Below are 26,354 nucleotides of genomic sequence, written 5' to 3' on the forward strand. Positions count from 1 at the left end.
TCACTCAAAATGGTTCATTTATTGTATCACACATTTGGACTATGACAATACACAGTAGTGTTCATTTTATGTCCCCATAACAGTGAGGAAGAGACTCCTGTAAGTTGTCAATACGTTCTCCTTTCTGTGTAATGGCTCCATGTCTGTACTGACGCACATATAAAACAGAAGATTCACAACGCAACATGTGAAATACACACTGTGAGCATGCCAGAGCGACGGATCGATTTGTCACTTATCTGTGCGATTTATGAACCTTCTTCTTCCTTCAGACTACACTGACCACAAAAGAGAAATTCACACTTGCTAGTCACAGTCACAGGGCAACAAGGTGATGCCCTTGTGTTGCTACCAGTAATACTCTTTTACTGTTGCATGACAGTGTGTCTCATGACTGCAGCTGAGCATCCAGCTCTCCCAGGGGACCCATAAAATAGATAACATTTTATCCCCCCGTGTTTTTTATTGTGAAGAGAAAATAGACTTCAACCCTGGAAGCTGCTGCATTAACCCTCTTTTCACAGTCCCCATCATGAAGCGTCAGATTAACAAAACAATTACTATACAAGAGTGAACACATACCATCGCAATGGCAGTGCCACCTTTTTTCTCTGTGTTATCAGGTTTTTTTTCTGTGGGCTGAATATATCAGCTGCCTTTAAGCCATCAATAATGTCAAGTGTTGGTTGTCATGCTGGCTGCCCACAAGCCTCTGAGACAGATCGTTTGTCCTGAAAGCACAGGGTAATTTAATCAAGTTTAAGGGATTCTGAACTGTTGCTTATAGTTTGTGCATTCAGCGAGTATGCTGAAAGAGTTTGACACCTTTGACATTATCCAGGGGGACATGTTGACACATTGTCTCTCACCAGTCAATAAAATGACAATTTAAGCTCAATAAAAGACTAAATAAAGACACTGTGGAAGCTGAAAAACAAACCACTCAACCTTACGTCTCCTTCTCTCATCTTTCTTTGGCGTTTTTACCCTCAGGTGCAAATTTGCAGCATCAGTACAGCAATATTGATGGCTCTTTATTTTACAGCACAGTAATTGCTGTTTTCTGTTATTAGTACTGTGTAATTGTAAATATCTTCGCAATTCATACAGTAAGTATTTTCTTCATAATTCTGCAGTAACTGTTTTTACAAAAGGATTATCTGTGGTGGGCACCAAGAAATAATGAGAAGCATGTTTAAAACTGCTAAAATCTACATATTGCATAATTACACTCAGTAGTTGCAATAAAAATGTATTTATGCAATAAATTAACCCAAAAGTGAATTGACCTGTAGTGACTACTATGGATTAATATAATAGATTTGACAATTATCTTGTATTTCTGACACAATTGTACTGTAGGTATGGACTACTTCTGTAATATCAGCAAACATAAACATATAGGCACCATGTATGATTAGGCACTATATGTTTAAACACGCTAATTAAAACATTAACATGCATCCAGTAAAATAATTAAATATTTTTTTCAGTGGCATACACCAGACTCCAAGACTCCAGACTTTTCTTCTTTTATATTTTCATTTAAAACAGCATATATACTATGTCACCATTGTGTTCACCATTTAAGTACATTATGGTCTATTATGCATTTGAGGTTAATTACTTTTATGTACAAGAAGTTAATACTTACCTGATAATTACTGTACATGTTTGTAACTATACCTTTTTGTACCAACAAATACTAAATACATGGTTATTAAAGTTAGGACATAAATTCATGATACTAAACACAATTACTTTGACATTTCTTCTAATTACTCCAAATTTTAAATAGTAAGTAATTGTACTGTAAAATAAAATGCCACGGTTTTATTTGATGAAATATATTATTTTCCACCTGCCATTATGTTACATTATTCGTCCTGATAGTTAACAATGAATATGAAGTTAAATGTGCACTACAAAAACTGGCCATGTCTCTATGGTGTATTTTCTTCTTCCTATAATACATTTTTTATACTAACACATTTGCTGCTGCAGAAGAACCCCCCCACACACACACACAGTCACGCTATGTTTATACGGGGTGACTCTTGAATTGAGGAGTGGTGGCTGACCACCACAACAGAAGATAAGGGTGTCACTCCCTCCATGGAGAACAGTCATAAGATAATGGATCAATACAGCGGATACAGCAGTGTCACAGCCTAGGAAGGTCATCATGTCCTTCTGCTATATCAGTGGCTTTAGTAAGTGCTGGGGATCCAATGGCTTTCCTTTGATTGGCACCACAGGAGGTGCTGGATTTGATGCTGTGCTTATCTACTGTTTCCACAAAGGACAGGCTGGTGTGATGGCCTGAGGCATAGAGGACAACATCAATAAATAATCCAAGGGGTCTCCTTCAAATACACAAGGAAACTGGAAAATTAATACAGCGTTAACGGAGCTAAATACATGATTGTCCGGTGAGATAGATAAAAGCACTGAGTCACAGTTTATCACATACGAAGACGTTCCTCTGCTTGGTTTGACTGTGTTGAAGTTGGCTTTAGGGATTAGTGGGAGTGCAACACAGCAGAGACAGGCAACACTGTGTCATGGTGGCAAACACACAGTAGATGTTGAGTACAGCAGTGAGCTGCAGTTCCACAATTCAAGAGGATTCATTGTTTAGTACCAAATCTTTCTGTAGTAGCTAGAACCACCAAACGTGATATTTTCTATTTTCTCCATGTGATTCAACTGTATAAAACATAATTCAAAGAAAGAGTGCAAGGGCAATTTTGAGCATCTTCGTATATCTGAGCATTCATGTTGTCACTGTTTATTCATTAGCAATCATCTGCCTTTTTTCCCCCCACACACCCACACACGTTTTGTTATTGCTCACATATCAATCTGAATCAAAGTACTGCCTTCTGGGATATTGTTGTTTTTCATTTGTACCCAATGATGCAGGGGAAGCATGCATACGCACACACACACACACACAAACACACACACACATAATCATTAAAACCATTCTTTACAAGTTCTAAAAGCTTTATTTTCCAAAATCCATCCCTTGTCCTCTCTATGGTACAGCACTGTAAGTTGTTTTGTTTTTTTTTGTCAATCCATCCATGCGTACAGTGTTTCCTGCTCTCTGGAGCTATGGAGGGATACCCTGAATGGATGGTCATGTTAGCATTTGCTCAACCTGTCACCCCTGAGAAGGCCTGCCTAATGTGACTTTAGGATATTGTCTAAAAAGGCCTTGAATTCAGTCACCGTCAACAAGGAGAAAAAAAAAAGCTCAACTCAAAAAATTTTGTTTTAAATATTTTCTCTTGTACTTTAAAAAAAAACATGTTTTACCAACATATCCACGTAAATAAACAAAGAATAAAAGAAAGCGAAGCATTTTTCCTTTCCCTGTATGCCGTACAGAGCCTACAATAACATAATCTATTCTCTTCTATGATAGCAGTTCATTATGATACAGATAACAATAGCAACTCTGATAAAATCTCTATAGTTACTCTATGATTTCTACATATAATTTGCCTTCTCTAGATTCTTTATTTTAAGAAAGTTTCAGTTCTTTAGGTCAGAGTTCCCACTGAGCGATAGAAACAAACAAACAGTGAAGATTAAAGGCTGGCTGGTTCACTGAGTAGTGCGACTGGGGAGAATCACATCAGTATGGCGGGGAGACCCGGTGGCTTCCCTTACCCAGAAAGACTTGGGGGGGTCCTTAAACAGAAATGTACATAGAATCAAAGGTTTTGTAGAAGCACTAGTACTGGATGGCAATTACAGGGTTTTCACGACAGATGGCACTGCTGCATCACAGACAACTTTACATATTGCACAATGAGAAATGCATAGGATTTGCTCCATTACTGTAATTTAAGAGAACATGATTTGGTATGAGTGTTGAAGGAAGGATGATGTGTACGCTCCAAGTCCTTATGAGACCTTGCCAACAGTCCATTTTGGCAGAGGGAGGGCTGAGTGTCAGTAGATATCCTGGGTGGGAGGGGGGATACAGCACACGGGCATGAACAGCAATATGACAGTTGATGTTGCACTTGTGGCACTAATCCCAAACACTTGTCTCTGACGTAACAATGTTTTGCTCAGTGGAAGTCATACAAAAGTCCTCCTGCTCCACTAAAAAGTGAAACAGCAATGTCATATGGCGCTGAAGCACCCTTTCCGCAGCGCGAGAGCAGCTATAAATGGCAACGGCTTAGCCCAGAGTCACAAATGTGGAGACTGACCATGAGCATCAAGCATCAAGGGCAACACCGTCAGGACAACCCCTCATTTCAAATGACTCTTCGCTGACAATTCAGAGTTGGCCCCTGGCTGTGTTGGAGTACATAATACATTGTTACAGGTGTGTACAGTCTAGAATAGATAAAGCCACTGATACACTGAAAACACATCATAAACATAAACATATTGAATGTATTGCTTTAAATGTGAGACTTGTCTTTGTTATGGATAAACCATAATGTGATCATTCTCACCTGATTGTTTTTTAGTTTTTTTGAAGCAAAATTCTCACTGAAATTGACATGGGATTGTAAAAATATACACCTAGAGCAAAAAAAGGTGAATATCAACACAATTTTCATTGCTTTTGTAAGTAAATCAGTTTTAAGGTGCTTTTAATGTGGTTGCCATGGCACTGTGCTTTGTTCCCTCCCACGCTGTGCACAAACACTGCAACAGGATGTCAATCAAGTACTGGCTGAGCAGCCTCCCCACCCACTGTCATCCAAACTTTTCATTGAGCTCTGAAATCCCATCAAGTCTTCAAGTTATCCATTGTGTTTTCATTATGTGTGTGATTGTGTGTTGTGGGGAGGCTTTCCCTGCTCCTCCTCATCATCTCATGCTGAGATAACGCCACAGAAAATCAAAAGCAACAGCGAGCTGACGACAGCGGGGTGAAGGAGAAAGGAAAAGAAAAAGAACAGTCGTGAGGGGAAAGAAATAATGGCATTTTGCAATGTAAGACGTCCATAGCTGCAAAAATGTTTTCGTGCCGCTAGCTTGGCGAGAACATAATGTTCAAGCTGCAGTGTGTGAATGATGCACAGGAGCAAAAAAAAAAAAAAATCATTCCAAAGACAGATTTGCAAATTGAAACAAAGTAAAGTTGACAAGCTGACCTTTTCTGGACCTTAATGAGTGCTTAATCCTGGGGATACAAGAAAGGAAAAAAATCTGGAGGACTCTGACTGTTGCTGTGACTCAGAAAGAAAGAGAGAGAGAAATGTTTTAATTGTATGAGTTAAGGGCTCGGGGAAACCGTATTTGGGAGAGGGCTGGAGGTGCAAAATGGTGCTAACAGGGTTTTAATATATAGACATACAGTATGTAGTTTATAACTTCACACGCAGTACCACCCACACTGAGGACTCACATTTGTCCTTCAAATGTTTTAAGTTGAGAAGGGCTACTTGCCCAGAGAGTTGTTTGATAATTGCCATAACCAAGATGATATGTGACAGCAATTGACCTCCGATGATCCTTTAAGCGTGTTAGTTGAAAACACTGTTGAATGAGACTGGCTTGTCCAGCCATACATGAGAATGCCTCGGGTTCAGCTGCTTTAATGACCTATGATCTTCCCACCTTTCATGAAACCCCCAAACCAATAAGTTAAAAACGTTTTAAAAGAGCATCAAGTAAAGGGACCTTATTTTGTGGCAACCACACTAAACATACATCTAGACTTGTCTAAATTTGTTCTCTAATAAATTACACAATAATATCCATAATCCAAACCATGTTGACCCACGAAATGGCTATAAAAGCGGCCTCTGTGCACCAGTCACTGTCTGGAGGCCTGTCCTGCTCCTTAGGTCATGATAAGAGGAGCAGAAAGAAGGCATGATGGGGGATCTTGGCCTTTATGATAGGAACAACTCTCAGGCCTAATGGCCTACTGAGCGTCAGGACATGTGCACTCTTTCCATCGTAAGTCAGGTGGGCTGCATAGTTTGTGTGTGGCCTTTGTCATGTGGGTCACACTAAAGGAGGGCCTGGGGTTTGGTAAAGGGACAAGGGTGGAGCTGAAATGGGAAGTGGGTCAAGTCTTTAGTAGGGGGAGAAGATAATGGGTGTGTGTGTGGCCCGCAGCGGACCCGGGGCAGGTCGAAACAGTGCAGGGCCCAGGAAGGGGGTCTGGATGAAGGTTGTGGTGCCCACTGGGTGGCGCAGAGCCAGCGGGTTAGTTGCCACTGTGCACAGAGTTGGCTGGGTGAGGGGGCTGGGCAGGAAGCCAGTTGTCAAGCTCTTGGTCAGCTGCTTCTGCAAGGCCAGCTTGGTCTGGAGAAGACAGGAGGGGGAACGGTGAGAAGTGAGAAAAGTGAGAGAAGAAAACAGTGAGGGCAGAGCACGTTTATTGGGCAAACATGTTTCCTCAACTCACCCAAAGTCTTTGCACATATAGAGGAATGCAATTTTATACATTGCTCCATTCTAAATACCACGCACAACTAGATTCCTGATAGCTTGTAGCATGAACCCTCATCAGACACATATACATAATGGGCTAATGCTAGGACTACATAATGGACACACTTTAGCCTATTTCAGTCAGGATAAGTATTAAATGGCAGCCATTTACTTTAAAGATCTGGGCTGTTAAAAGGATGGTTCAGATTTTTTTAACCTAAGGTGAAATGCTTTTCTCACTGGCCATGATATTGATGCATGGATATTAGCTTAGATGAGATTTGCTACGATCCTGTAGATGGATGTATCCCACCAAGCTGACAAAAACGTTTGACAAAAACATTTCAAACCATAATGCAGCTTCTATGCCTTCTTATCAAATACTCACCCTTGTAGGCTTCAAAAGGCAAAAAAGTTTTTAGTTTGCGTTTTCACAGAGAACAGCAGCTGTGGTAAGCTTGGAAGCAAAAGTGGAAATAGTTTTTCAACAGAATTGCTAAATACAGCACTTATGTATCACACACACACACACACTATTGGTTCCTTGTAGCATATTTAGCAGTTTATTGGCGAATCAACAACTGTTGGGAATATACCGAATATACAGATGAAAGTTTTTAGTGTTCTTCTTGCTGTGTCTTAATTTTCATCCCATGTAACTGTTGTGAATCCAAGCTGACAGCTGCTGTCCTCTGCGAGTGAACAAACTACAAACTTACTTTTAAACAAGCCTACAGGGGGTAAGTATTTGATATGCAAAAGATGCAGACCTCTCTGTCATGGAACTATTAATAAACAAAATAGTTTCATGATACAAAGAGTTCTGAGAGGACAATCAAATATCAGAAATTTACTTAAGATGTTGCATATTCTTGTAGATGATTAAAATGTTTTTTGAGCGCTGTGTTGAAAATATTTTGGCAAAATTTCCACCTCCACACACTGTGCAAAGGATCAACAGACTGAGCTAATGTCCATCCATCCATATAGTTACAAAGAGGGAGGGAAGTGCTATCTTAAATATCACTTAACATTTAAGATGCAGATTGTATTATTAGTTTTCTCAACAGTCAAATCATTAGCCTCCTCCCGTTATTGGCGCACGTAACAGAATGTTAAGCTCTGTGATTGGATGTTTCTTGCCGAAAGTACCTAGGGAGTTGTTGTTACCTTCTCCCCTAAAATTTTAATGTCCACATGCACCTTCGACTTGTTATTTAAGAACCAGATATTTCATAGGAGAGTTACATGCCCACCAAGGCCACAGAAGTGCTCCAACTGTGAGTCACGGGACGTTGTCTATGGGAAAAATGAATAGGATTTTTTCTTCCAGAAACCAGGGGCACGCAAAATAGCTCCTCCCACTTTGCAACTCTATTGACCTCACCACAATGTAAAATGAGTAGCACCTCATGTAAAAAAACAAACAAACAAAACAAATAAATGATTTCTTCATTATCTCTGCTCAGTCCCCTGCTCCTGGCCAGGCCTAAAGTTCAGCCTTCTGAAGCTCTCGCCCTCCAATCCAACCCCAGTCTCAGCCTCTCCTACCACTGACCTGTGAGGAGAGGGAGGTGAGATTGTACTGGCTGAACGCTTTCTTCATGGCAGACACAGCCACGCCTGCATAGCCACTCCATCTCACGTTCTGTAGGATTGAGGGGGAGGAGGAAGAGGAGGAGTATGGGGAGAAGGAGAGATGGGGAGGTGTGTATATGACAGGAGCAGAGAAGTGATTAATCTGGAGTGCTGATTCAGGCTGCTGTTGTCAAAGCTGGTCAGTGGTGGAGAGCAGGACTATTTTAGACCTGTCTCAGGGGTACGGGGACTCACTGAGTACAACAGTGTGCTTAACCTCTATGACAGTACAGGCACACAAGCATGCTGCCTCACCAAGACATGGAAGCCCCTGAGTGCAATGTAATGAGATCTGTGTGTGTGTGTGTGTGTGTTTTAACTGTATGTCTGTCGGGGCCAGGGTCAAATCAGTTAACTGCAACGGAGATAAATTAAAACTGGTGTTTAAAAATGCATTCGTTTACAAGCTAGACAGAATTTATTCCAATTTTTGCACATGTACAGCATGTTTAAGCATATCTACTGTAAGAGAAAGGCAATTATGTTTTGTTTGTCTTCCTCGAGTGTGTGTGCATGCGCGCATATTTGCGTGACAGTGTTTTGTTTGTCTGTGTCTTTATGCTGAGACTTACCGCTAAGCTGGAGCTTGGCTGGCTCTTGCTGTGGGGGGTAAATTTGGGTTTGGGTGGTTTTCCGGCCAGCCTATCCTTGTGCCTTCTGCTATTCATGTGCTGTCGAGACCAGCAGATATACCATTAGTGAGCTAACAAGCATCTGTTGTACCACAGTGGAACAACTTCAAATGTTATCTTCTGAATTAATAATGGATACATATTGAGTATGACTGAAGTGCACAGAAATTACATCACATTACTTTCTACCGCTGCCACACTATCTCCTTCACTGGCTGCAGTATTAACAGGCTTATGTCCTCTTGGGATCTGGGACAGGGGATGTTTATATAAGACTGGGGGAATGCATTTAAGGCTAAAGCAGCCTGGGTGCTCACACATGCCAGCATATCCTGTATCCTTTCCACATTCCACTCCAGCATAGGCAAAGTTTCCAAGACAATCCCTTCACTCAGATGTAGTATTTAATGAACATCAAAAGGGGAGAAATTACCTCCCCAACCTGGTTTGATGCCAATGTAACCAGACAATTAAATACAGGAGGCATTAGTAGCTTGCAATAATGAGTGGTAAACAAATCCCTGCTCACGGAGGAGCTTTGCAGTTAGTTATAGCATCAGATGATATCTGTCTAATGTGGAAAAATAGCTGCTGCTTCAATGTACTCAGCACTCATAACCTACTTTCAATGCCTTCATTCATGTCGCTGTAAATTAAACTGCTGCTTTGATTTAAGCCATCCTCTATCAAGGTGATGTTAAAATGGCCTCTTGGATTAAGTAAGGTCTTTAAAATCCCATCATTCATCTTTATCATTTTAATACACATCATTTGTGATAGCTTTTATAATTGTAACATTAGAGGTCAGTCTGGTCTAAGTTCAATGTGTAATATCGGTCTCTTGATGTGTAAGGTAATTGCTAACTATGTGCAGACAGTTCTGTTTTCTGATTCATTCTGTGGCCACATCATCGGTCTGTGGAGGTGAGGTAATTATATGCAACATTTTCTCCACAGCCTGATGTGATTGGCCTAGAGTACTTTTCCCTGCAGAGTCAACAGTACTTCTATGCCCTTTTGAACAAAATCCTATCATGTTAGCAACACTCTCACTTAGTATGCCTTGACAAATCTGCAGGACTTCTCCAAGCCCCCGCTTCCCTCCTCATCTTTAATTTCACACAGCACAGGAAGGATAGAGAAGTCCCAGAGTGATAGCTCTTGCCGTTTTGTCCTCCTACTCTGATACTTTATAGCCCAAAAGGTTCGGCTTCACATACATATTTCTGTCCATTTCTTTATCAAATTAAACAAGCTATCATGTGAAGAATTACTTCACATCCATTCATTTGTACCAACTCAGAATTAACCAGGTTTTCTTTTACAATGGTCTATGACAAAATCCACAATGTAAGTAGTGCATTAAATGGTCAAATAGACATCTACTGTATATGCAATATAATCTAAGTATTCATGTTTATTGTGACCCTTACCTGGCTAAGCTGGGTCTCAGAGTTCACAAAGATCTCACACACTTCACAATGAAAGTTCTTGCTGGGCACCCCAACACTGCCTTTGTTGCCCAGACGCTTGCTCTTACAGCCTGCACGAGCTGCCACCACTTTCCCCCTGCGTCTAGGCAAAACACTGTGACCTTCCAGCATCAATTTGTGCTTTGTACCTGGTGGAGAGAGTACAGAGTTGGCACGTTTGTTGTGGTTCAAATTAAATAATATTACAGGCATTTATTTGATGCTCACATCCCCAAAATTTCCAACCAACCAAACAGACAAACCCTCAGACCAAAACAAATGTAAAAGCCTTTTCAAAAAGCCTTTTACCACTGTTATGTGCTTCCAGTTGGGAGACGGAGTTGACTGTGACTTTACAGACAGGACAATGGAGGTGAGCCTTGTTCTTCTTGGGGTCCTTGTCCTCATCTGTACGTGGCTCCCCATTTGTGCTGGATGTGTCTGCATGGCTGCCTGACTCAGTGGTGGGGCCCGTGGCCTCGGCAGCCTCTGGGACTTCGGGGGTGCTGGTGTCTGAGGCAGTCTCTGAGAGCTGTGAGGAAGGTGAAATCTGAGGAGGGGAAAGGGTGACCAACTCCACAGAGGAAACCTCAGATACTGGCGTCAGCATAACTGAGCTCCTGGGACTCTCCTCGAGCTTCGCCTCCAGGTTGGCTGGTTCTAGATCAGACTGAAGACCTGCATAAAAAGGTAGAAATTTATTAGAAAATCAGCAAACTGTGGTTCATTTAAACCTGCAATAATTTATTTTTCTGGCTGAAGAAACAAGCTTCTCAACACAATATTGACCACATCACCTTTTAAGTTGATATGGGGAACTACCAAACCGTTGCTTATTTACACATCCAGCAGTTATGGAGCAGCATTATCATTCATTTGGAGTTGTGTTTCTGGCCACTCCTGAGGGAAATATCTGGCTTTTAAGCTACTAAATGCTCCACTATATTCACTAGCTACTCACTAACTGTCATTGGCTGCTTGTTAAAATAAAATGTCTCTATTTCTATTTCTACATGTGTAAAATACAGAATATGCGACATGTGGGTGTGGAGGCCTCAGAGTTTTTTAAAGACTCCTTTGATGAAGCTGTGCTGGGTAATGAAAGTAATGTAACAAGTTATGCAACAAATACTTTTTGTAGAGTAATAAGTGGTAATGAAAACTTTTGAGTAGTTGATTACATTTTTCATGTAACTTGCCCAACACTGATTATAAGCTTTTTCCATCGCAGTTAATAAAACTCCAACAAAGCATGTCTGACAAAAACAATGAGCCTGAATAAATAGTAAGAAAAATCCCCTTGCATGCTTAACCAGCAAAACACTTTTTAGATTGACTTAACTTTTTGAGTGCAAATATAAAGTCAGCTGAATTAATCTCCAAATAACCATTTCTATTTTAATACAATATTGGAGACAACATTAAGAGTGTTTTTCAAGTGCTAGCTTTGTGGCATTTTCTGATATACTATCAGCCTTTGTTTTAAACCATGTGGAAAAGACTAGATTAGCGTTGGTTTAGGCAAGTAAATGCCATCAGCCTCCTCCCTCCCTCCTTTCTCACTTCCCTCTCCTTCACTCTCCCTCACTATTCAAATATCAAGTGGACCCGGAGTCTCAGTCAATATAAACAAACCATCGACTGCCGGGCCCAGCCGATAAGCCACTGGAGTTCCATTACACATCTCCCCTTCACCCCATTGCCCTCCCGAGGGAGTCACACACTTCACCCCAGAGCACTGTGCGCTACGCTTGCTGAATATCTTCATTTCATTTAGTGCATTTTCTTCCTGCACGCACACACTCACAACCCTCCTCAGTGCAACTGTGCTCCATTGATTTTCCCTTTTACGTCTCAGAGTAAATTCATCATTGGAGATAAGGGTCTTCCTCTCTCATTCCCGCTAAAGAAAAAGAACCTATATAGGAGCAAGATTAGACGGTCCCCTCGCTGTAATGAGAGTGACCCCAGAGGGATTTGAGCTCGTCTGTAGGGGGGCAGGGGTAGTTATGATCCTGAGCTTATGTGAAACACCAGGCCACCTGAGAAGTCTCTGGAGGGGAGTGATACTGATCAATGGATTTAACAGGAACCTTACAGAGTAAAACATGGAGCCTGGTGGGAATCAAAGCCCTCAAAAATCCAAAGATTCGGATCATGAAGGACCTCATTCAGCAAAGAATAATTTCGGCTATCCCTGCTAGTATCCTCATTTTTAAAAAGCCCAAACTTTAACAGCCAAAAATCACCAGTGAATCTTCTACTCTTATATTGAAATCAGTGCTGAAATGATTATTCCATTAATCAAACAGGAAATGTTGATAATATATTCTGTCATTTGTCAAGCTACAATACCAAACTCATTTACTCCGCTGGTTCTTACAGAAGCTTATTTCCGCTAGTAAAAGAAAAAGAAAAGATAAGTTTGTCATGATAAAAAATGCTCTTTGTAAATTTGTGACTTACTATCTCGTAACTTTTCATTTGTTTTTTTCTTTTCCTGGCAGAAATGGGCTTCAATAGGTTCTGGCTTCCCAAATGTGAGGATTTGCGACTTTTCTCTTTTTTATATTATTGTGAATTAAATCTAATATTTGGGTTTTGGATTGTTGTCTGAACAAAACAATCAATTTCAAGATGACACCTCTGAGAAATTGTGATGGGCAGAATTTCAGGCATTTTCACAGACTAAAGAGATTAATTGATTAATCAAAAAATAACCCACAGATTAGTCTAGAATGGAAATAATTGTTAGCTGCAGCCCTGATGGGAAGCTGTGAAAAGAGCTGTCTTTTGCTGTAGACTAGAGTCATGAATCTTGTTAAACTGATAAAAATTCTCCTGTACTGTTCCCTAAAAAAAAAAAAGCCTTTCTGTCTGCTTGTCAGTTGTCCCACTTGCTCTCTGACCATCTACACGATGAAAGAAACTGCCACCAACATTGGCAAACTGTCAGACCAAAGGCCAGCATATTGGCAGTGCCAGCAGGGCCTCTGTGGAGTAGAACTACACAGCAGCAAATTATGGATATTTGGAATGACGTTATGATGGCAATCATTCTTAAGCCTTAACATGTTTTAACAGTCCAATTAAATCTGTCAGGCTTTTAGAGTGTAAACACATCTGAAGAGATCTCAATTCAGCAAACTGTTCCGCTGAGAACATTACCCATAGCCAAACCACAAATTAATATGAATATTGGACTCATTATGCACACGCTCGCATACACATACAGACACCGAGCACTCGGTTTAGCAGGCGCTAATCCAAGGCAGCCTCAGTACATAAACAACTTCCCTGGGGAAAAATCCTTGCTTTAAATCATCATTACAGTGGTGACAGACAGAGTCCCCACGAAGGTGGTTTTAACAGTGGAGTCAATCAAAGCCGAGGGAGATTGCTGCTTGGCACGATTGATGCAGGCTATCTGTCTCTGGGCACTGGCCTGCTGCTCTCTCACTTGCTCACTCCCTCCTTTGTTGGTCTAGGACATGGTTTATAAGCTTCGATTAGTCCCTTTGTACAATCGAAAACGTTGTCTCTGCACTTCCCTGTCTCCCTCCTGTATGTATGAATTGTTGTAGTACCCTAAATGACAGAATATCTGTAGAAAGTTAGGGCTATTGGAAAGTTTTACTGTAACGTGATAGAATTTAGGTTTTTTGTCAGAGGCAATTAAGTTTGTGTACAGTAAGGTAACTTATCTTGTTGTGAGCAGTTTCATGTAGGAACTATCGGTAGAAAGAAAATAGTTCCTACATGAAACTGCTCATAACAAATCTGTGGATTATCTTGAGTGACCTGGTCATGATTTCTGGAAAGAGACATGAAATGTTTTTTTGTTTTTCAAATGTATTTTTTTGGCCATATAGTTCCATTATATTCAAAAAAGGCAGACGTCTCTACGGCTGATATCTCCAAAACTCAGCAACTCACATCAAGACAATCTAGATTGATAAACAGCACTAGTATGCACTCTGTTTTCAGTTTAATTTATTGATATTTATTCATACTTCTATTACTGCTGTGCAATATCCACCGTCTCATAATAATCTTAATAAGCTACACTTGACAGTTCATGCACAACTACTTATTACTTATATTATTACATTGTATTATTATACCGTACATACTTATCATCAACCGGTAATCCACTTTGTACTTTACACTTATTTTAATTTTATACTTATATCCACTTGGTACTTAATTTATCTTACCTGTATTATAGTGTATTGTATTTTGATTGCTTAGTACTTCTATTCCTGTGTGCACTGACGTGATAGTGAGCAGCTGTAACAAAAGAGTTTCCCCTCGGGGATCAATAAAGCATCTCTGATTCTGATTGATTCTAGTCTACAGGTAATTTTTTGATTTTGGACTTTTTTGAACTGTCCCTTTAAAGTTAGGGAAACATCATGGTTTGGTTAAAATTACTGCTTCATTAAGGTTAGGGGACCTTTGTTGTCACGGTTACAATAATAACATATGGTTAAGGTTAACACTGACTGTTGATAGGCAATGGGAAAAAAACTACATTTTGTGGGCCAATCCATCCACCCCGGCCTCCTCTCTCTGTGGACTTTGGGGCTCTATAACAACATGACACTACTTCCTCCTTTCCGATGGACACAAGTCAGAATTCCTAAGGTCGCCAGAGGGCCTTGTCACTTCTACGTAAACATTTGTTGTTTTTGGGCATTTGCTCAAACCACTGAGGACAGTGTCAACATAGTTTAACTGGCAATCTATACGATATCCCCATTGGTGTAGAGGTTGCGTTGGTACTAAGCAGTTTAAGGTCCTGCGTTTGGGTCTGGCCCTGTCATATTGCTATTACATTTATATAAGTGTTCTATTTCTCTTAACTGTGTTGTGGCAAGGCCTAATTTTTAATTACCTGGTCCATTTCACTGTGGCACTTGCCCAAATACATTTGGAAAGCAATTTGTGACTCATTTGTTCTTGTATACCTTACAAAAAGTGCACTTTGAACTCCATCCAGCACCTCACAGTCAAAAGGTGGTGTATGAATGGTAGCGGCCTCCTGCGTCTTAATGTGAATTAGGAGATATTCCAATGGAGCTGAAGAGGCTGACCTTGTGGGTCTAGATTCTGTTTATTCTGAGCCAGACAGACTGCTTAGAGTAACAGCTGACAGGTGTGTTATTGGTTCCTTATGGCAGACAATGTGGGCATTACACTCAGACAGCTCGCCACCAGACTTCAGTTTCATGGCAGACATAACTCATTTCATAGAGTGTTAATTTGGAGCACTATTCCATTACAAGTTGGCATTGTGGTGCATGCCACCACTGACTCTCGCACTGCTGCATTTCAATTTCACATTAGGCCAATCGCACAATTGGGCTTATTAAAGAATGTTCCTCCTCATAAAATTGCCTTGGAACTGTAAAATTATTCACAGCATAAAAACTAGCTATGACTTATCTACTTTTTCTCTCCAATGACCCTCCTTCCCTCCCTCCATGCTCTCTCTCTTATTCCTCCCCCTCTCTTTCTGTCTCCTTCATTCATTTCACCTTATCTTTCATTTTCCACTCGTCTCGTTTCGTCTCCACTGCTGCTTCCCTTTTTCAGAGCTCTCCTTTGCAACAGCGGAATATTAAAATGAGATTTGATGAGAGCGTTATCAGGCTCCCAGTCTTTTGTCCACTTTCTCCTTTCTGAGACTCTTAGTGCTCAAGGCAAAAAAAGTGTGCATGTGTGTGTATCCACGTGCACATGTGCATGTCTATGTCTCACTCTTCTCCCAGTACCTTCATATCTCTTGTCTGATATTCAATCTAACATCCAAGCGCATTTTGAAATTTTGCTCCGATAGTGATCTTCTCTGAGGCAGGGGAAGTCCCTCTCTTTCTCTTGCTCCACTGCTTCTCCACTCCCATCACCTTGGATGGATAAATGAAAAGTGTGGACCCAGACGAGTGCAACATGAGAAGGTAAATGGGCTCACTCTGCAGTCAAAATGCCATTGGAGCAATTCATGCTCTCCGAGCTCACCACTATTTTGTTCCCTTTCAACTCAGCCAGCACTATGTGTAGTTCTTTTCATGCTGCACAAATACACCAATTCTGGCTCTACAACTACCCTTTCTTTCTAACCGAGATAGATAGGAGAGAGCGGGAGGGAGCGAAAGGGAGACAAGCATTGGAAATTAAGGCAAAGGGGGTAAAAACAACCCTAGTGAGGCTACGATCGATCTCTGCCAGCCCCTTTATTTACACAACATCTCTTGCTTTTAGAGATCCCACAATCCCACAGCTTCAGAGCCCTCCATCCATCACAAGGCACAGGGACAGAGGGCCAGGTCAGAGAGGTTTTGGGGGGGATAGTGTGGGTTGAAATCGCTGAGGTTTGATTGCACAGAGGGGATAGGAGGGCAAGAGGGTGAAGGATAAGGTGTACAGAAGATGTAATCTAAAGGTGCAACACAATGGAGAGGAGGGAAAGAGATAAGGGAGGTCAAGATATGGAGGAAGAGGATGGAAGCTGTCAATGACGTGAGAGGAGGAATCGTGGAGGGCATGGACGCGGGAAGCAGAGAGAGCTCATGTGCACAAGCGAAAGAGATGAAACGTGAATATGAACAGAAGTGTTGAAGTGATATAAAACTTTCTTTGATCATGAAGCCTTACTCTACAATTCTGTGGTTTATCAGTGAAGTGTATGAACTACACTGCAGACTGGAGTCTCTGTCAACAATGACAAACAGACAGATAGAGCCGCATTTTATCCTCTCGTCTCCTCTACGTCTGTATCCTCACTGCGCAGCATTATTAGAAACTATGAACTGGTTGTGGGTCACATCTCTTGCGTCCAGGCATCATCTCCTTGCAGTTTTCATGCATTAGTTCCGTGTTGTCGACTGAGTTGTTGCTGTGGCTGCTTTGACATACAGTATGTTGGTGTCTGCTGTAGTGTAAAACGTTCTTAAATTGTTGTCAATTGTTGTTAATAACTATTAGATATAAGTTCTCCTGGACATTCAAATTAATACAAAAAACATGAATATCGCGCACCATTTAGTATGACCTTCTCTCAGCACCCCCAACTGTGACTGACTTCCAGCGTCCCTGATGGAGGCGGTTTAGAAAGATGAAATGGAGCAGGGAAGGGGGAATTAGAGGAACCAAACTGTGATCAAGAAGGTGGAGAAGGGCGGAGAAGGATCTGTTACAAATAGCATGCTCTTGCTGTTGCTTTCTTCCCATCTCTCTGTCTGTTTACGTACTTGTTCCCTCCACTAAGCTTGTGTCCATGAGTGCGGGAAGAGCTGCCTCGGATGTGGATGTCTTGCTCCTGTCCCGATCTCGCTCCCGGTCTCTGTCTCTCTCCCTTCCTGTGGATGAGGCCTCTCCAGCTCGTCGCTGCCTGTTCTTCTGGGCCTCCATGGCTTTGAGCTTCCGAGCGTGCTTGTGGCCCTTGTAGTGGGCCTCTGCTTGGTTCTGCAGGAAAATGAGAGAAAACCAGAAAGGAGTGTTTGACTCAATGCTTTATCTGCGAGAGACTGGAGCCCACGTGCAATAAATGTTAAAATTCACGCTTGAATATTTGCTCTCTCGCAGGCATACACAGGCTGCAAGGAGGAAAGTCTGTTTCCACCTGATAACAGCGATGGCACATTGGGAGGCCAGAGGTATAATTGCATGTGTAATATGCAACAAGAGAGAGGATCCCATCTCCACAACTACCCCATTAATGTGCACTGTGAGAGTCAGCCTCTGCAAGTCCGTGGCAATACATACTAATGTCACACACATCTGAGCACTCACGAAGCACACAAACACAAATCAGATGCAAAACACATTCTGAGTGACTGCGATGCAGCAATAAACACGTTCACACAAATATCCTTCCAGTGGATCACAATTTACCTTCACATTCTCATCATTCTCACAGCCCTATTCAATCTGAGAACAAAGACCCTGTTGTCAGAGCAAGCGTGGATACATAAGAATAGCAGAGAAATCAATACAGAGATCACTCATTAAAAGCTAAAACAACCTCTGGGGATCAGCTCTCCTGGCCTGGATAGGACATAGTTATAGAGGAAAGGAGCAGAACTAGAACCCAGATACATCATGGAAAAAAATCATACTCAACCACTGATTCAATACATACAGTACATTAACAAAATGAATGACTCCAAATTAAATTCAAAGTGTGGAAGACTTAAATCTCCCCAAAATACAAAGAGAATACTGAGTAATATTAAAGAGATGGATGGATTAAGGATGAAAGGATTAAGTATAAAATATCCTTTTTTTCCCCTAAAGGGTATATGCTTTCACATGTGGAGCAAGGTAAGTGTTGTTCCTCCAAGACTGTCATCCAGTTTAACTTCCTCGAGAAATAAATCATGCAAATCCTCAGGCTCCAAACAAGTTGAATAAAGAGACTGGACTTTGCTTTGAAGACTCCTACTTGAGGAATAAATAAATGCAGAGACTTGCAAACACTAAAAGACTTTTTCATTAAGAGCAAAATGTGGATTTCTCTGATTACCTGAGCATCAACAATACATACACAACCACCACCAGTCTCATGCTCTATGTGAATACCAGCAGTCTGGGTATGGAGTTAAACATGTACACTTCACATTTGCAGACCTAATGGTATGATATAGTGGAGGCCTATAAATAATGTAGCTGTCAAAGCATCTGTAAAAACAACGCAAATACACATTGTGTGACTGATCTGCCGTGACAAGGCTTCAGAGATTAGCGTGGTGTGATGAATTTAGTCAGCGCCTTCTCCACCACCAGCCTCTGTCCAATTGAGTCTCAGCAGAGGCAGAGGGACAAGGTGTGAAATGAGCTTTGGTTTTCACATCACCATTCAGGCCAGCAGGATACAGTACTTTTCTAAGGGATCCTTGATTGTCCGGTGATTAAGCAATCCTACGGTTAAAAGTAAACATTGGACTATATCTGGTGCATATCTATGTTTAGTGGGTGTGGAACATGTCCCCCCATTGCTTTGAAATGGCTCTAGGTCCTCTTTCTCTCAATAATAAAATTCTTGTAGCAAAAATAAAAATAAAACATAAAAATAAACTGGATCTGTCTGTTGGTTTGTTTAATTTAACAATCGTACATTTTCCCCTCAAGTCACTAAAAATGTGGGATGGTGGTAAAAAATATTGCTTTTACTAAATTTGCCAGTCACGGTTGTCTCTGTGATGGTTTTTGCTACACTGTGCTATAAATATACGTATGTGGCCTAATTATGTTCTATTATGATGATGTAAAATTTGGAATATGATGAACAAGTGGAAAGAGATAAAATAAAAAATGTATGCAGGTACAAGATTAGAAGAAAATTATCCTTCCACACACACACACTCCTAATGTTCTCACGTACTGTAGCCCTTGAACTATTTTACAATAATTCAACACCACTGTGCCTGGATTATAGACCCACTCCCAAAAATGGACACTACATTACACAGTAATTTTAGATGATAATTATCTTCTATACAAAACTGCATATATATCAAAGAGGCATGAAGTAATATATGAGCTCTATCAACATCCATGGGAAACAAGTAGGAATTGAAACAACATTCAAACAACCTCTAGGCTTCCTTAAAAGCCACCGACAGACAGCAAGCCACAAAATAAGAACTACAACAAAAACATCTGATGATCCACATTAGCATGCAAACTTCTGCAATAGTAACACTGCTTCAAATCATTTCATTTGCTATATTTCCTTTAGCTTCACAGTAGAAAGGGCCATGGGTATGTAGATTGAACAACCAGAGGGCACTCGGGCCACTCAGGTGAATTTCTGGTGTGACATTAAAGGAATAGTTCGACATTTTGGGTAACATGCTTATTTGGTTTCTTGCAGAGTTAGATGAGAAAATCAATATCACTTTCCTGTTTATATAGTAGATATAAAGCTACTGTCAGCAGTTGGTTGGTTTAGCTTAGCACAAAGACTGGAAACAGCTAGTTTAGTCTGTTTGAAGGTAACACAAACCCTCTAACAGTACTTCTAAAGCTCACTAATTAACACATTATATCTTGTTATTTAATCTGTATAAAAACAACACGTGGTTTTGAAGGGGGTTGTGTGCTGGGCTATGTCTCGGCCAGACGCAGTAACGTCCTGGACTCTCCGCTGGTTGCCTGGCAACCTCACAGCTTAGTTTAAAGGTGCAGCTAGGAATATTTTTTTACCTGTGGACGGAGCCAGACTAGTGTCCCCCAGTTTTCAGTCTATGTGCTACGCTAGGCTAACCAGCTGCTGACTTAACATACAGAAATGAGAGTGGTATTGATCTTCTCATCTAACTCTTGGCAAGAAAGTGAAAAAGCGTATTTCCCAAAATGTCATTAGGGCACACATATGTGTGGTCAAAATTGTGCTCTTTTGCACCTGTAACCACACTTAACAGTGATGTCACAGTGCACTCACACACCCTGGAGTACACCTCTACATCACACAGCTAGGTGAGAAGTTGAACCACTGTAGGTCAGCAAAAACAAGATTTTCAGCGGGTGTTAAGTTGCTCTTTAAGGTTACTTTGTGCAATATTGAGAAGAAGAGAAAGCTTACATATTTCCCCTTTGAGCATTATGCATAAGGATAACTTGGTATAATATCTGAGCAAACTCTGAGGAGGGTACATAGAAGTGCTAGGAAAGTATTCATGCTCTCAGAGAGATAGATAAAGCTACAGTCAGGCCTGAAACTCCTCTTTAAGTCGGTGTGCAGAGGCAGGGAACGGGATTTGCTCTAGTGTGTGAAGAGCACGTCTGAGTCTCCTCTCCCCCCTCAGCTCCCTGTCTCCTGTGTCTCAGCCCTTCTTTGAAGATGGAGTCCAAAAAAAATTTGTGTGCCTGTGTGTGTGTGTATTTTACTATGCCCAGACATGAGATGTTTTAAGGTTTTCTGAACTATTATCTATTTGTTTATGTAAATATGCATGAAATGTCATGAGATATTTGCTTGTGTTTCTCTGTGTGTGTGCACTAGTGTGCATGCTTGCAAGTGTACAGTATGCTTGTGTGCATTTGTGTATATGTATGTGTGCTAGAGGTGGCAGGGATGGGAGAAATGGAATGAGGAGCTGAGAATGCTGCTTCCTGCTGGGGCTGCTGATTGTTTCTGCTCTTTGCTGATAAATAGCAGCTCTCCCTGCTGTCTAATCCTTCATACCAAGACAACAGACAGACACACACATATGGATTTTACAGAAAGGAAAACTGAACAAACTTTTATGAAATACATTACTAGAAAAAACTAAATTGATTTAAAGGTACATACGTTTGCAGAAAGTGACCCACACAGTTTCTTGCTTTGCATATGCACACAAAGATACACAATTTTGCTTATTCACACACACACACACACACACACACACACACACACACACACACACACACACACACACACACACACACACACACACACAAACACATTGAGTCAGTGGGGATGATAAGAGCTGAGGTAATTGAGGAACAGCCATATTTTCAAAAAACAACAATCAAGAAGATAGCAGAAGCACAAAACAAAGAGATGTTGTTCTCTGAGGCTATACTCACTTTTAGGTAGAGATTGCTTTTATGTTGTAAATTACACATTCTGGCATGCCGTCTCTTTCTCTCCCTTATTGTCCCACAACCTCTCAAGCTTCCTCATAAACACCATGGCATAAAGCCACTAAAACATTTCTTACCGTTGAGTTAAAGCGCAGGTGGCAAATGTTGCAGGAGATAATCTGTTTCTTCTTGAGGGGCTGAGGGACACCAAATGTGTGGTTGATCACTGCCTTCTGGACAGGGTCCATCTGAGAGACAGAAAGAAAAGACCAGAACAAACATCATTACTTCTATAAGATTTTATTTTCCAAAATGAGAAATTTCTGTGCAGCAGAATAACTTCACCTCAGAGGCACCAATGTTGAGAAATCTATTGAAAAGAGGGACAACCAATTTCTTATTAGGGGTGAAAGTTGGCTGGCTAAAACTAATACAGTCTAATACAGTCCTGCAATAAATTGTACCTTCATGAATGTTAAAATATTCATTTTTTGCTGAAACTGTTTTAGAGCGGTGTTGATTCAACTGTATGACCATTTTGGAGGCTGTAGTTTGTTCTGCCATAATCTGAGACCCCCTGTAAGCAACCAGAAGGCATGAAGAGAATATGCTCCTCACATGTTAATCATAGTGGGTCAAGATTTAAAAAAAATAAAATGAAACTAAGAACAAGAAATCAGGGACAAGCAGGGAGTGTCTACCTGTGACAGGTGAGCAGGTTTACAGCATAAATCTAGAACAAATGAAAACTTGAATTTCTCCCTGCAAGGACAGTGTGTGATACTCAGAGCTTTGTGCATGACTTTTCTGACATCAATGGCTGTTTCGACCAGTGGTCGTAATTTATTTTGTTACTTTTCATAAAGGGGAAAAAGCAGAAGTGCACTAAGAGTCACACTGACATGCTTCTTATAATGCACTTGATAGGGGTAGTTAGAAGAGATAAGGTGACAAAAGACTACCTCAGTGGAGAGGCCTACTTTATACATTTCATCAAACTATCCTGCATGCTAAGTAATTATTGCGTTTCATATGACATTTTTGTGGTAATGCGAGAGGTCACCAGTTTATATATCGGCACTCCACATAAAAATGGCCTTGCTTGAGACTCTAAAGCTCTTTCTTAACAGATGATTACTCCTCCCACACAATTTCGCCTTGATGTGTCAAACCTTATTCGATCCAAGATATAGTTTCTTTTTCAAAATGTTCATATATTTTTTATCAAATACAAATTTACATGACCTCACATAATTGCCAGCACATCTCCGCCCAACATTACCCCAAGAAAAGATCTGATCGGCAGATTAACAGAAAACACCTGTGTGGGTGTGCAGAGCATTGAACTTTTTTGGACATTCATATCATTACTTAAGATAAATTTCTTTATGCAATACCACTGACTGAACAGTTTTTTACATACAACTAGTTTTTGTAGTATACGAATTTTCACTTATTTTTCTAGGTAATGATACTTTATTTATTTAATTATTTTTTTACGTGCTTCTTTCTTGTTCAGGCAATGAGTGTAGCATGAACACTTGATTTTTTATATCTAGTGACATGATTTAGTGTTACTCATATGACAGCCTACTCAGTATTTTTTAGTATATACTGTATCTGTGCTGTTGTAGCATTTTCTCTTTCTACTTAATTGAACTGATGGCTCATTGATTGCACCTGTGCCTGGTATATTTAAGTGACCTGAAACCTTGACTCAGTAAGCACTGATGAAAGTCTGAGGGACTGAAATGTTTGCTATTGGTTTTAATGTCACTTCACTGTGCACCTGAGTACTTTTGTGTTATGCAATAAAGTTGGATGGGAAAATATTTTGCTTTCAGATATGTGTCTTTCTGTGGCTGTTTGCTGTTAATTGCCTTCACAGTCCAGACAGGAGACATTCTGCTGTTGTGGAATTCCTTTTGCTGTATGCAACTTGTCACTGTGTTCACATAATAATTAAGATGTGCGTGAGATTCACTCTTAATGCATTGCAGGATAAAGTAATAATCAGGGCTGCCCCTGCTCTCACAGGGTGGAATATATTAATGTCCCCCACTACCAAAAAACCTTTTTAATTTAACATCCAGACCTCAAAAATGGGGCCAAGCTAAGACGGGTTCTATGCTGCATTCAGAGAGGCGGGGCAGGATGCACAATGCCCAGGATGAAAATACTAACAATACTGAAAATATTGCTCTTGTTGACATAAAAATGTTTTAAAAATGAAGTTTTCAGAGATTTACATCCACCCAGAACGCAGGAACTTCTGTAAGTTAAAGGAGTATTTAGAGATCTGGATGCCAATGATCTTTGCTGCTTTAACAATACTGTTCAGATGTAGCTACAATCAATTTGTAATCAGTGAAGCTGGATATATACGTCTGCGTTTAGGAGTTACCACTGTATCTATGGCAGCTATGTGCCTAGGCTCAAAGGTTATACTGTAGGCTATGGCGTAGCTGACGTGCTCCTCCTCAAAAATGTAACGTCAGGGCTATGGCGGCAACAGAGATACCATATGGGGACTACAAGAAATGTGATGGTAAACCTAGGCCTCATTCAAGTTTCTGATGCTGGTAGAGATTGTTGTGATCGTAGAGTGAACGCAATATTAAGGAAGTTGAAGAAAGACTCTCAGTAGTCTTTTCTTTTTAAGTTATGCACATCTAGCAAAGCCATTACAATGCAGACCTCCGTTCACTGTTATCAATGCTCTGTATGAATTAATGAACGTAATCACAGCGATTGCACAGCTGTAGCCATCCATTCAATAATGAGACATGGCGAAATGACATTATAAGTTACCTGGATGTAAGTATATGTGTATCCCACCGTCGCCCTGTATGACAAAATAAATTAAAGAATGTAAACACACTGTTACTGTGGGAAATATAATTGAAGCACAAGACGACCTGATCATATACAATACATGCTGCTGGTGATGTCAGAGGGTGAAATCTAATGCTCAACTATAAATCAAAACCTACGCCCTGAGTACCTATGGGGGGGACTCCCGTTAACCCCTTGCGTTGACTATAAATCTAGCTATAGCCTTCATGTTTCTCTCCACACAGGCTCTGTGGGAGCCTTGGCTGTATTGCCCTGTTGTTACAAGCCTCACTACAGCTCCTATTTTAATGCAGTTAGAGTTCATTGTAATATCAGAAATGTGACTGTCTAAAGCATTATGAATCATTGCAGCCCACAGGGAAGTGTTTCTGGAGAGGGCTTTGGGCATACTAATTCAGTTTTAACTGTCTGTGAAAAGACTGCAGAGTCCCAGAACGGCATACTATAAACAGCAGAGTGAAAGCCGAGGCTTCATTAGAAGGTCTGCATGCCACAATGACAGCTGATTTCATTGCGGCACCCTTCAGCATCGTATCACATATAACAATCACCTTGGATCTCTCCCCAGGCTGGCACAGGGCCTGGCCCAGTCTTCTCCTCTGCTCTCATGGGAGTACAGACTCAGGATGGCCAGGCAGAGCGCTGTTCTCACACTGAGTTAGACCGCTCACTGGAACCACACTGGTGACACTGCTGACAGCCTCAGCTGCCCAGAGATCAAGGAGTGTTGGTGTATTGACAGCAGCGAGGATGGCACACTGCCTTGCTTTCTTTCTGATACACGAGCCTGAACAACATCAGATCCCTCCGTACCACACAAAGAGCAGTGCCATGTCCAAGGCAGCTGCTTCCTCTGCAAGACTGGAGTCTGTTTACTATGGATTCTTCAAGGCCAGGTGTGAGAGGGAATATAAACACACCTGACACTGAAACCTACATGCTGGATATCTCTCCCTCAGGGCTATCTTTGCCTTTGTTGCTTTATTTTGGCCTCTCCATGACTCAAAGCTACCTCTGGGAGCAACTGCCTTTCCCCTGACCAGCCGAAGCCTGACTACGGAAACCTAGTTCTCCCACTCCTGCTGCCCTCTGTCCACCTTAACAGGGCAGGCTGCACACAGCTATTTGTTTTAGGAACTGAAGAATGTGCCTATTGTCTGTCCGCAGCCATCCTGAACCCACTGCTATAAATGCGTCTTTTGTCCAAGCCCTCAGTCCTCCCCCCGCCATCCTGGTGCAGACAGAACTTAACCTGCGCCGGGCGGCCGAGTCCATGATGTGGTTTCAGGGTAGGTAGAGAGAAAGAGCGAGAAAGAGACACACAGAGAGATGAGGAGGGGGGAGGATGTAAGAAGGAACACCAGGGGAACCAGAGGATATTTAGTTTTGGAGACAGGTGCATTCATCTTCCCCCCTGCACACGTCCGGGGACAACGTGTGCCTTATCAGGGCTCAGAGAACCTGGGGCTCCCAGTTGAATGGACTCTGTGATTAATGCCACAGCTGCGCTGTCAGACTGTGTGTTATGGAGGGTAATCATCTCCTCCCGGGACTGAAGCGACACTGATTTGATGTTATTTCCGCAGTTATCATAATTTCTGCATTCTGGTTGTGGTAGATTTCACGTCCTACCACGAGTTGTATTCTATTTAACAATGGCTGAATATCATGGCAACTCTGTAAATATGATTTCCTGTGCACAAGCTTTCTGCAGACATTAATATTCTACTGCCGTTTTCTTCTACAATAACTGTTACTG

General features: G+C 41.2%; 1 protein-coding gene across 6 annotated transcripts in view; it reads right to left on the bottom strand.

The window, feature by feature from the left end:
- Window positions 1-2,991: 2,991 nt before the first annotated feature.
- Window positions 2,992-26,354, bottom strand: part of znf385c (zinc finger protein 385C) — a 138,675-nt gene continuing 115,312 nt past the window's right edge. For 5 of the 6 annotated variants that reach the window (XM_044182554.1, XM_044182556.1, XM_044182555.1 and 2 more), the window contains 7 exons: window positions 21,877-21,987; window positions 17,419-17,632; window positions 10,475-10,843; window positions 10,127-10,314; window positions 8,634-8,732; window positions 7,982-8,071; window positions 2,992-6,294 (listed from right to left, as the gene is read on the bottom strand). In XM_044182554.1, coding sequence (XP_044038489.1) covers window positions 6,064-6,294; window positions 7,982-8,071; window positions 8,634-8,732; window positions 10,127-10,314; window positions 10,475-10,843; window positions 17,419-17,632; window positions 21,877-21,987 — 1,302 coding nt within the window. In that variant the 3' untranslated portion in view covers window positions 2,992-6,063. The remainder of the gene's footprint in view (window positions 6,295-7,981; window positions 8,072-8,633; window positions 8,733-10,126; window positions 10,315-10,474; window positions 10,844-17,418; window positions 17,633-21,876; window positions 21,988-26,354) is intronic. The other variant, XM_044182558.1, reaches the window with a different exon arrangement.

This window comes from Siniperca chuatsi, linkage group LG21 (genome assembly GCF_020085105.1).
Source record: "Siniperca chuatsi isolate FFG_IHB_CAS linkage group LG21, ASM2008510v1, whole genome shotgun sequence".
Lineage (NCBI taxonomy): Eukaryota > Metazoa > Chordata > Actinopteri > Centrarchiformes > Sinipercidae > Siniperca > Siniperca chuatsi.